This window comes from Callorhinus ursinus, unplaced genomic scaffold (assembly GCF_003265705.2).
Source record: "Callorhinus ursinus isolate GAN/ISIS: 27379988/994484 unplaced genomic scaffold, GSC_fseal_2.0 scaffold9, whole genome shotgun sequence".
NCBI classification, from domain to species: domain Eukaryota; kingdom Metazoa; phylum Chordata; class Mammalia; order Carnivora; family Otariidae; genus Callorhinus; species Callorhinus ursinus.
Window position 1 is genome coordinate 64,632,660 of NW_027397071.1, and position 12,666 is coordinate 64,645,325.

Genomic DNA, 12,666 nt, shown 5'->3' on the forward strand with positions numbered 1-12,666 from the left:
AGAACTGCATGATCTACCACTTGGCCAGCCAGGTGCTCCTATTCCCAATGACTTTAAATATAAAATCTAATTACACAAAGACAAAATTCCTTACCTGATTTAACCTTGTATACCAAATAGCATACATGATAAAAATGAGAAACATTTTAATAAATCTCACATTAAGAACCTTGGAAGTCACTCTGCATTAGTAACGGCAGAAAAGATAAGAAAGAAGAAAATCAATTTCTTAGAGATTTTTTAAAGGAAGAATGGATTTAAGGGAAAATTCCTTGGGACTCTTTAGCCTTTTTTTATTCTGTACTTTTCAATGCTTCAACATGATGCCAAAAAAGAATATGCTAAATAAAAGTAGCCAGGAAGGAAATAAAACATTTATAAGATATATTTATTATTTTTCTGACCAAAGTGCAATGATTTTTAAATCTTAAACAAATAACTGAAAAAAAGTATTCAAGAAAATAAAACACAAATGGGAAATTAACCATTAGATGTTTTTACTTCATACCAACCCTACATTTAGTCTAGAAAACAAACAAAAACACTTTGAATGAAGTGTTACCAAAACGCTAACCAAATCATTGACCATAAACCTCATACATGCATTTCAAGGTTCCACTGCTAGGGATTCTGTTAAGATCAGTTTAATCACTAAGAACACTACATAATAGAGGACAGTAACACAGGTCATTAGATGCGGTCCCTGCCCCTTACCCTCAGATTTATGTCAGAATAAAGCTGACAATTCTGCCAGGCTCTGAACCCCCAGTGACCCCCATCCCAATCCCTGGAAGCAAAGAAGATGCCCTGTCACACAACTTTGTATAAGTTGTAATAAAACAAAGCCTAAGTTTTCTTATCTTTCTACAGGAAATGGTCAATTATTTGATAAATACTAAAACACTTCTAGGAATTCATTTTATGAGTTCGTTTACCAAACACATTTTGCAAGAACCGACTACACAATAAGTTCCTTTGGAATTTGGTCCACAAATTCACTTAACAGGTTGGAAATTTAAAACCTGTAAGAAAACAAGGAAGTGGGGAATCCCTAATCCTAACATGTTGTAATTATTAAAGGGATATACAGACATACTAAAAAGTTTTGCTCACACAAGGCACAAACTATAAAAGGGATATATTTTTTTTTTTGAGTAAAAACAAAGAACTAAGCTGATATCCTTCTTTGTTTTGTGAGCACCATAGCTAAGATGAAGTAAGACCCGAATTCACTGTCTACTCCTATAACCAAAAAAATCTAAGATAAAAAATTTAATTTGTCTTACTACATACTTTCCAGCCATTAACTGAGATGTAATTTTGAAAGATTAAAACTGCCTTAAAAAGGGGTTGTAATAGCAGCTATCAAAGCAATATTCAAGCATGATTTTGAGGATGCTTTCAGGTTTAGAGTTAGCCTTCTTTGTCAAAAATCTTCACAACTTCATCAAAAACCTGTAAAGGACAAAAATAATAGTAATTTAAAAAGAAGGCATTATTAAAACACTATATGGCTAAGTTCCTGTTAAAAAGTCAATTTTCTATTAATTTTCAAGATGTATCATTAAAATATATATTGTAATTCCTTGGTTTCATCTATCTTACTTTAGACAGTAGTATGTAATATCATAAACACATATAAAATTGTGAACAAGTGCATTCAATTTTATTAGTGTTTTCAGGACAAAACAAATTTCTTATCAGTAGCAATTACTGGATAAAATGTAAACTGAAGTGGCTTATTTTTCTAGTTCTGGTTCTAAAGCACTAAGTTCCCTGATATATCACCTCACCTCTAGGGGAAGGAGTAATGGATAAAAAACCAACAGAACTATGTGATAAACAAGGAAAGTCCAGAAAGGAAGACTCCGGGAATCAGGGCAAGAGGAGCTGGATTATAAAGAGCTGCTGGGCACTGAAAGATCATGGATTTTCAGAGGCAGAGAGAAGGGCTGGGTTTGGAAGCCCTGAGCCCCTGGAGCTGTGTGCCCTGTGATGAAGAGATAGAAGCAGCCTGGGGCCCTTGAGCTAAGAGGACTCGCCATTACATTAGAGATTTTATAAAATGAACGTGGTCCAAATCACAGTTCTCAAAATGCCAATTTTCCAGTGCTTGAGAAAAGAGGTTTGGAATTAATAAACCACCCACTTCTTGTGAAGAACAAGTCTGAAGTTGTAAAATCTATTTTAGACACTATTCAAAAAGGAGAAAAAAATCTCATTTTTCATTTAGTCTCCAGGGTCTTGAAAAGCAAACAAACTAATATGTCATATCTCTTTTTCTCCTGCCTATCTACCCCCTTACCCCATGAAATCACATTTTTACTTGACTTTTAAGGCAAGCTAGGGATACTCACTTCGTCAACAGACTTAGAGGCATCTATTTTCTTGACTTTCCCCATTTCTTCATATAAGTCAATAATTGGCTTTGTTGACTGAAGATAGGTCTGAATTCTGCAAAAGCAGCAAATAATGCAAGGTTCTAAGTGTCCACCCATTCTTCCCCATGTTATAGGATTGCTTGGAGCACAACCCAGATCTGACCCAACCGACTCCCTTACCATCTTCTTAGACCAGATATTTTACATATTTAAGCATGCCATTTTCTTTTTCTGGGCAAAACTGAGGCAGGTATTTAATCTGTTCCTCAAGTTCCAAACTGAGCCTAAGGTGGCGATGTGTAAAATCTGCAGAGTACCTCTTCTCCAAGCTCTCTCTGTTGTCATCACTTCTACCACTACTCTTTCCCCTCTCAAGGCATCGTTCAATACAGATCTAAAAAGAGAAATAAATAAAAAGTTATTACAAAAAAAAATATGTGAATTTGCTAATCACTTTTGCCATTCTTTTAACCTAAAAGGAGAACAAAGTTTGAAGAGATTACAAAAAACCTCCTACATTAAAACTAATTTGTCTAATTCATTAATCAACATGCAAAGTCCTTTTAAATTTAAACATGTGGTTCAATTTATATAAACTAGGTTAAATAAGTACAGAGCATAATAAGAATTCATTCATGACTCAGTTTTTCCTGTGTACTTTTTTTAAAACCGCAATAAAAAGAAGATCTGTATGTGTATGCTTCCATGTAGGACATATTATTAACTTATTAGGTATGAATTACATGCCTCAAACTTTGTTCCATTTTGCTTACTTTTTGATAATTCCATAAATATCCAAATATTTAAGAATCAACAAATTTGCATTTGAATAAAGTATCCCTTGTTAATCATGAATAAACATTCCTTAGTTATAAAGCTGCGGTAACATTCTAAAGTTCACTTTGAAGAATAAGTGAAAACATATTTTTGGGGGTTGGAAAAAGAGAGTTAGATTTTAAAACAACTCAAAGCTGCAGCAAATCTCTCCACCAGAGGCACATTTGCAATTCAACCCAAGAATAGCCAACTTCCTTCAAGGCAGTACTTTAGATTCTTATTCTTTCAGGCTGTTGGCGTTAATTTAATGAAGTTATATTACAGCTGTCAAACAGTCAGGTCTTTTAATTAAATGATCCTGAGAAATTCATTTAGTTATTCAAAGATATATCTGGCTATGTTATTAGAAGTACCAGGAAGAAAAAGAATGCTTTCCTGCTTTTTTCAAGATCATTTCACTCTCAGAAGATAAAAATCAAGCTATCTTTTTTTTCCCCCAAATCAAGCTAACCTATGTTTCTTTAAAATAGAAAGTTTTCCCAACTTCCCCAAAATGTTTCCCTAACATCCTAAGGCAATACTCTCTGATAAGAGTGCATACCTAAGAGGTAACAGCGCAGCTTCGTTACCTAACATTATTGTACAAGTCAATTCTTACTTAAAAACAAAGCAAATACTTGTTATCTTGAAAATAAAGCAAATTTTAGGTCCACTAGGTTGCTGATGCCAAATAGTTTTTAGTAGTCCAACAGCAAGACAGTGCTGTTCCATCCATCCAATTTACCAGTTCAAAGTAAAACTGCTGCCAATATAAAATGTAAATATAAGTAAAAAGTCACTTTGTCTTTCTCTAATAGTTGACCATCAATTGGTTAAAGCCCATGTGAGCAGATGAAGGTCTTCATTACCTCATTGTTACAGTCAAAAAACAGAACAAAAGACACATCTGCCTTCCCATCCATGGTCTTGTTCCAACCTTGAAGGTTGTCTTGATTTCTTGGAAATCCATCAATCAAGAATTTATTCTTCTGAGCATTGACAGCCATTGTCTGATCCATTTCCTAAAAGAAAAGAAGATTTAGGTTCAACAGGACATCAACAAAATGCAATTTCTCTTTTTTTTTTCAGTGTTAACATGTTTAATAAAAGCATATGCTAGGTACAAAAGTAGCCTAACTGAGGAGTGACTAGTTTTACAAGGTTTATGGGGTGAGGGTGTAAGAAAAGGTTTGACCCAAGAATGATGTCCATTTGAGGGGGTATTTGAAACAATGAAGCATAAGCAGAAATGTAAAAAAAAAACTCATAAGGTAGATATTAATAAATGACTACAAAATGCTGACTGACAACACAGAAGAAATTAAAATATAAAGAGGCACAGAATTCTATTAATTTTAAGTTGGCAGCAAAAAGATTAGTTGAAAAATGGGGTGAAAGGGTAGAGAAGTCCTTTTTTTTAAGACTTTATTTTTACTTAAAATTTCAATTAATTAACATATAGTGTATTATTAGTTTCAGAGGTAGAGTTCAGTGATTCATCAGTCTTATATAATACCCAGTGCTCATTACATCACATGCCCTCCTTAATGTCCATTACCCAGTTACCCTATCCCCCCAACCCCCTCCCCTCCAACAAAATTCAATTATTTAAACAGGGTGGTGGAGATATGAGTGTTTGTTTTGTTATTATTCCCTAAATCACTAGTAAAAAGTGGAGGGTGCATAGAAAAAAAAAAAAGACTTAAATGAAATGATCCAGTGTAGCAAGTTGGTGGAGTTACAGGTATGTACCCCTTCCCAATTTATACACATACACACATAAAATTTTTTTCTGCAGTTTCTAAGTTTTCTACAGTAAGCATTTATTACTTTCACATATACATTCACAAAGTTATGAACAGCAAAAAGAAAAAAAAATAAGCATTAACCAGTACCTTTGCTTCAGCCACTAGAGACCCTATCTTGCCTTCCCCTCCCCACCCCCAAGTCATTTCACTGTAGGAAGAAGTATGCTGCTTCTGCAGGCATTCAGATTCTCTGCAATTCAAGTCCAATTGCACAAAGCTTTGGACAAATGTAAAGAGATTGTTAGCATTAATTATTAGCATAAAAGTTAATACATTTTTGACTGAAGCTAATTAAACTTTAAATGCCACTAGCTACCCCACAACACAGGTAGCAGAGGAAAAGAATTCAGTCAAGGAAGACAGCAAAAGTAGCACGCTTCACCATCCTCCCCCGAAGTCTGAGGCCAGAATGTCAAAATATGTGAATGGGAGATGCAGATCTCTAGTCTCCAAATCCTCACCACTGCCAGCCACCATGGGGTATGCACTGATGCACGACTATGACCAACTCTGGAGAAGCCTCTATTCCAAAGCTAACCAACAGCCAGTCCCCTCAGTACTCAAACTATCTCCTTGTTCCTCAAGAAGAACAAGGGCTGTCAGGCCCTCTAATTCCTTCATCTGAGGGTTGGCTTTGTCCCAGCATTTGCTTCTCCAATATTCTCCAATAATACAAAACTTTCATAGAATGTTTTTGGGCCCCTCCTATAGCATTTCTACCCTAATTATGGTAGAGGAAGATATTTGAAGAGGTGCATCAATATTCTACTCACTCAACATACACTTACTCAAGGCCTATTACCAGGGAACATGGACAGTGACATGGCTCTTGGGGGGCTCATGGTTCAGCAGGTAACAAATATGTGTAAAGAAATGTGCTAAGTTCTATGAGGACATATGAAAGGATGCTATGATAAAACAAAGAAATAAAGCACGAACTACCTGGAAAACAGCCTGAGAGAGCTTTACGAGAGGTGGCAGTGGAACTGAGTCCTAAATAATGAAGTGGCAAGCAGACGGGGATCAAGGTACTCCAAACAGTGTAAACTGAATATACAAAGGCTCAGAAATGAGCAAGCATAATAGCTTTGATGAATCTCAAGTAAGCTGAGGCAGTTGAATATTAGGACACGTGTACAGATGGTGGGAGATATGACTAGAAAGTAGGTAGGGGCAAGATTAATGAAGAGCTTATTATGCCACACTAAGGAACTGGTTTTTATTCTGGAAGCAACCGAGGACCACTAAGGAATTTTAAGCAGAATATGCTTATATCACCTTCTGGAAAAAAATCTCCCTGACTGGGGTGCCTGGGTTGCTCAGTCTGTTGAGCGTTGACTCTTAATTTTGGCTCAGGTTGTGATCTCAGGTTTGTGAGATCAAGCCCCATGATGGGCTCCGCACTGAGTGTGGCGCCTGCTTGAGATTCTCTCTCCCCTCTCCCCCCTCAAAAAAAAAAAAATCACCCTGACAGCACCATGAAGGATGAATTAGAAGGGGACAAGCATGGATTAAAGGCAAAAAGACTCATGAGGAGGCTCCAGGTAAGGAAAAGAGGATCTGAACTAAGGTGACAGTGGTAGTAGAAAAGGTGAAAAATACAGGATGGTCCCCAGATTTCTGGCTTGGGCACAGATGGTGGAACCATTAACCAGGACAGGAGATAAAGGGTGATCACACTTTAGATGATACATTGATACGCTGAGACACTTGTGTAATATTCAGATGGATGTCTAGTAATTAGAAATGTAGGTCTGGAGTTAAGAAAAAAGGTGTGTGTTAGAGCTATAGATTTTAGCATGTTAGTATAATGAAAGCCTTGGGCATGGCTAAAAGCATCCAGCATGAAATACATAAGAGAGGAGAACCGTGGATAAAACCTGGAGAACATCATGGTTTAGGAAACTTGCAAGGAGACGTAAGAAACAACAGCTGTTGAAGCAGGAAAGAAGAAAAATGGTGTCACAGGGCGCCTGGGTGGCTCAGTTGGTTAAGCGACTGCCTTCGGCTCAGGTCATGATCCTGGAGTCCCTGGATCGAGTCCCGCATTGGGCTCCCTGCTCGGCAAGGAGTCTGCTTCTCCCTCTGACCCTCCCCCCTCTCATGTGCCTTCTCTCTCATTCTCTCTCTCTCAAATAAATAAATAAAATCTTAAAAAAAAAAAAAAAAAAGAAAAATGGTGTCACAGAGAACAAAGAAGTTTCGAAAAGACAGTGGATAGAGTTAAATGCTATAAGAAAAATGACTAAAAATATCCCCTAGATTTTATAAGGAAGATCACTGGTAACAACAGCAAGAATAGTTTCAATGAAGATGGAAGTAGAACCTCACCACAAAGGGTTGAAGAGTAGAAAGTGAAAACTGTAGACCACTTTTTCACAATGTTTAGTGATAAAGTGGAGAAAGGGCATTAAATCTAGAGAACAGGGAGAGAGGGGGCACCTGGGTGGCTCAGTCCTTAAGCGTCTGCCTTTGGCTCAGGTCATGATCCCAGGATCCTGGGATCGAGCCACACATCGGGTTCCCTGCTCAGCGGGAAGCCTGCTTCTTCTCCCTCTCCTGTTCCCCCCTGCTTGTGTTCCTTCTCTGGCTGTCTCTTTCTCTGTCAAATAAATAAAATCTTAAAAAAAAAAAAAAAAAAGAGAATAGGGAGAGAGGATATATTCTGGAATAGAAGCACATTACTCCCATCTCTGAAACAAAAGGTAAGAATGTGTGTAAATGAGTCACTCCTCCTCCTCAACTTTCTGTGGTTCCATCCAGGTGCTCATATATCTCTCTTCCATTGGGTTTTAACTATTTCTTGCTGTTCTCACTCCTGCATTTCTCTTTCATTGTTTCTTATATGTGAAAATACCTGTTAATAATTCATCTTGGGGGCGCCTGGGTGGCTCAGTTGGTTAAGCGACTGCCTTCAGCTCAGGTCATGATCCTGGAGTCCCAGGATCGAGTCTGGCATCGGGCTCCCTGCTCAGCAGGGAGTCTGCTTCTCCCTCTGACCCTCTCCCCTTTCATGCTCTCTCTCTATCTCATTCTCTCTCTCAAATAAATAAATAAAATCTTAAAAAAAAAATAATTCGTCTTGGGAATCTACAGTGGAGAGATGCCACGTAAACGCAAGATACCTGTTTTTAAGATGGGAGATATTTTGATAGCTGTTAATCTCTGTATTTCATACTGAAGATGGTGACACATTCACCACAAAACAACAACAAAATTGAGAAAACAGCAACAACAGGAGGGTCATGGTTGAAAAAGGAAGAAAGGGAAGGAAGGAAGGAAAGGAGGGAGGGAAGAAAGAAGGCTTACAAGGAAACAGAAAAGGGAAAGGAGGCGGGAAGGAAGAGGAGGAGGGGAAGGAGAAAAGGAAGAAGAAACAGAAATGGAAGTGAGACACTGTCTGCATGCTGGGGAAGGATCAAGGACACACATATGGATGTGAAGCTGAGCGAGCTGATCCTAGATCAAGACAGAGAATGCTTGCTACTGTCCAATTTCTTCCCAGGTGAAAGTAGAATGTCCAGTACTACCATTCTCAAACAGCATGACCACTTACCACAAGAAAGAAATTTAGCACTCTCATTTTTTTTTTCATTACTCAAAGGAAGGGCAGATTTAGTTTCTTATTTCCTTGCTGGTTTAAACTGGTTGGCATTCACACTCCTTACCCTCTTTAACAAACTGATGGTTATCTCAACTGGCACAATCTTTCCATCTTTAATGTACTTTTCAATGAGTTCACCATACTGTGAATCTGGGTTCTTCCTTTCATCACGAAGAAGTTCTCCTGCAGAAAGGTGTGTGTAACCATATTTCTGAAAGAAACAACACATAGGGGAAAAAATCAGAATACATTCAACCCAGAGATGCCTGGGTGGCTCAGTCGGTTGAGCATCCGGCTCTTGATTTCAGCTCAGGTCATGATTTCGGATCGAGCCTCACATCTGGCTCTGTGCTCAGTGTGGCATCTGCTTGTCCCTCTCCCTCTGCTCCTCCCCAGGCTCACACGTGCGTGCATACACGCGCTCTCTCGTTCTCAAAAAAGAATACATTCAACTGAGTGGTAGGACTATCAATTTTTTTCCTTTATGTTAATTTCTATAGTCTAACTTTTCTACAATAAATAAGATTTGCTTGTATATTAAACTAATAATAAACAAATTTTAAGAGATTTCACACAATCAAGTTTGCTTAAAAAACATTCTTAACCTGGTAGGGCATGGTAGCTATAATGTTCACACACCAAGAAATCATCTGAAGATGGTGACACATTCACCACAAAAGAACAACAACATTGAGAAAACAGCAACAACAGGAGGGTCATGGTTGAAAAAGGAAGAAAGGGAAGGAAGGAAGGAAGGAAGGAAGGAAGGAAGGAAGGAAGGAAGGAAGGAAAGGAGGGAGGGAAGAAAGAAGGCTTACAAGGAAACAGAAAAGGGAAAGGAGGCGGGAAGGAAGAAGAGGAGGAGGGGAAGGAGATTCAAGGCATTAACATTTCATTGTAAAACTTCAGAAACACAAAATTTAAATGTCATTAATAATGTCCAAAGAAATGCCTAACAAAAACCTAAATAATTCAAGGCAAAAAAACAAAACAAAACAAAACAAAAAAAACAAAAACTCACCACTGTTGGCTGTACCCACCTTCTACAAAATGCTTCCCTTCCTTAAACTCAACACATCTAAACTGAACTCATCAGCATTTACACTAACCCTGTTCTTCTGGTCTGTTCCCTTTCTTGGTAAATAGCACAAGTCCTACCTCCTCCACAAAATTAACTTTCCTGACCATTCTGGAAAGTGGTCACATAATCAAACAGTGTCTTCAAGTATCACTGTCTCTCTACCTAGACCAGTACCTTCCTTACCATTCTTAAAAGTCCATCTCCTCCTCTCTAGTTGCAACTAAAGGTCTCATCTGTAAAATGGGAATACAGATACCTATTTCATAAGTTAGTGGTGATGACTGAATGAGATAACGTACATAAACTGCCTACCAAAGAGCCTGACGCATAGTATGAGATAAAAGTCATCAATTACCTTCTTGCCATTATGAAGATACTTATCTTAAATAATCTATAAGCATTTTTTATATTGTATGTATATATATATATACCATTTTTATATTCTATATATACATACACACACACATATACATGCACAGACCTGCATATGTACTCACTTTAATGGTTTTTATGGAAAGACCAATCAAGAGGCTTAAGTGAAATAACAGATATGAACAGCCTATGAAAGGTCAGTAGAATAGTATTATTATGATTGTGATGATCATTATTATGTAGGACTACAAATGATGCATTAGGTCAGGGTATAGGGTAATAGTTGAACTAAGTCATATGAGATGCTGTAGTGTTGTTCTGCCATTCCCCCATGACTGGAATGAAAAAACAATGCAGATCTAAGAAACAATTCTGAATAATGAAAAGCTTCTTCTGCCACATGAACATACACATTCCCTGTTATTAAATCAAAAGAACTATAAAATCTATTTTAAAAACGTTTTTGGGGTGGCACCTGGGTGGCTCAGTCAGTTAAGCGTCTGTCTTTGGCTCAGGTCATGATCCCAGGGTCCTGGGATTGAGCCCCGCATCGGGCTCCCTGCTCTGCGGGAACCCTGCTTCTCCCTCTCCCACTCCCCCTGCTTGTGTTCCCTCTTTCGCTGTGTCTCTCTCTGTCAAATAAATAAACAAAATCTTAAAAAAAAAAAAAGAAAGAAAGAAAACGTTTTTGGGGCGCCTGGGCAGCTCAATCAGTTAAGCTGAGGACTCTTGATTTCGGCTCTGGTCATGATCTCAGGGTCATGAGATTGAGCTCCAAGTTGGTTCCATGCTCAGCACAGAGTCCGCTTGTCCCTCTCCCTCTGCCCCTCCCCCCACTTGCTCGATCTCACTCTTTCTCTCTCAAATAAAATCTTTAAAGAAATTTTTTAAATAAATAAATAAAAAGAACACTTTATATTAAAGAAAAGTTTTTACTTTCTATCAGGGCACTCAGAACTATATTCAATTTTCAGTTACAACAATCATCTCACCCCAAATTCTTAAGACTCCCTAAATGGGTTTTTATCTCATCCATAGTTCAGTGCACAATAAAAATTTAATGTCTTAAATTTATCAATTTCAATATTAAGATCTGAGGAAGCCCACATTCCCACCCCCCCTTTTAAAGTAGAATGTTTCAATCGCACAGTTCATAAAAGCTCTCAATCACCCAGATTATGGTGAGACTTCTTTTTTTGGATTGCAGAAGCCATACATTCTTTACCCCCTTTTCAATTCTAAACATTGTTGGCTAGCTTGTTCTCGGTGACTAAAGTAAGCAAGCGGCAAGGCAGTCAGCAAAGGAAAACAAACTCTAAACAGTTTATTTGCTGACTAAAATTGGGCATAACGTTGGATAAGAAACAAAACCGCAGTGTCACTCGTGTCTCTTAGACATACAGCCCCTTCCATTAGAATAATCAAAAGTGTATTCTGTTGTTGTAATAGGCTTAAGAAAAAAAAAACCCTCCCATGGTTTACAGAAAATGGAAATACAAAATGTTTAATTATTTAAACTGTTATTCTAAAATTATTTCCACACCACACCATTTTTAAATGCTACTTTGATCACCAAGCATAAGGAAACTTCTGAAAGATGGGTGTAGAAAAGACTATAAAAAATGAGGCGTGACCCACGTTCCCACTCACTATTATAATTTTCAAAAAGCATTTTGCAACTAGTGTCTATAAAATTTTATAGCAGCTCCATTTCCTACAGCTTACTTTGTTTCCTGCTTGGAAGTCTATGTTTGCTGGATATTCTCATCTGGTCTAGAGATGATAGCATATGGTAATATTGAATAAATGCAGAGACAAACAGTACTAAACAATGGCAAATGCTTAGTGAAACACAAACTACACAGACTGCTCTGTAGGGATTGCCTCTGCTGCATGAACAACATACATTTAGAAGCCCAGCTACTAATCTAGAAATCAGTGCATAAGGTGTTGATTTCCTGACACTGGTGTGCTCAAATTTACAAGCTTTATATTGCATTAAAATGGGTTTTGGCATATCACTTTTTAAAAAGAGAAACCAGTCATAAACTGTAGAGGTATACAAATGATATTTTAAAAAACAATTACACATAGTTCGTCAAAAAGAGAGAAAACAACCTTATCTGCAAAGTCTAAGGAAACAAGGAATTTAAGTAAATATAACCATGTCAGATCTATACATGTATCTTCCTATTTCTCATCCACATTCCATTTTTAAAAATCCTCTATTTACTGCTTTTTTATACTGTATTTTTCTTAAGGATTTTGCTGAAGCTTTCCTCTTACCACAGAGTTTCTACAACAAAAAGGCAACTATCACTTACACACTAGCTATTATGGTATTTTAATAACAGCTAGACTTTAAGGAGCATGTTTTTAAAGCATTCTGTTGTCATTAAGTAGTCAGGGATGCCAATTTTGAGGAAAGCAAGCAAGGCTATTTCTTAGACTTAACCAAAACTTTTTCACATTCTCTGACATTTCCTAGCAATTAAAACCTAGTGGGTCACTAACTGCAGTCTTAAGAATAACATTCAAAACCACAGCAGATTACAATAAATACAATTACAAGCTACTATTCAACTAAAAAAATAAAAATAGTTT

The 12,666-nt window shown here is 37.4% G+C and overlaps 1 protein-coding gene across 1 annotated transcript in view; it reads right to left on the bottom strand.

Annotated features, from left to right (window-relative positions):
* Nucleotides 1-370: 370 nt before the first annotated feature.
* Nucleotides 371-12,666, bottom strand: part of CMPK1 (cytidine/uridine monophosphate kinase 1) — a 37,735-nt gene continuing 25,439 nt past the window's right edge. Inside the window, exons 2-6 of the mRNA XM_025871563.2 lie at nucleotides 8,674-8,820; nucleotides 4,067-4,219; nucleotides 2,699-2,775; nucleotides 2,358-2,454; nucleotides 371-1,455 (exon numbers count right to left, since the gene is read on the bottom strand). Coding sequence (XP_025727348.1) covers nucleotides 1,414-1,455; nucleotides 2,358-2,454; nucleotides 2,699-2,775; nucleotides 4,067-4,219; nucleotides 8,674-8,820 — 516 coding nt within the window. The 3' untranslated portion in view covers nucleotides 371-1,413. The remainder of the gene's footprint in view (nucleotides 1,456-2,357; nucleotides 2,455-2,698; nucleotides 2,776-4,066; nucleotides 4,220-8,673; nucleotides 8,821-12,666) is intronic.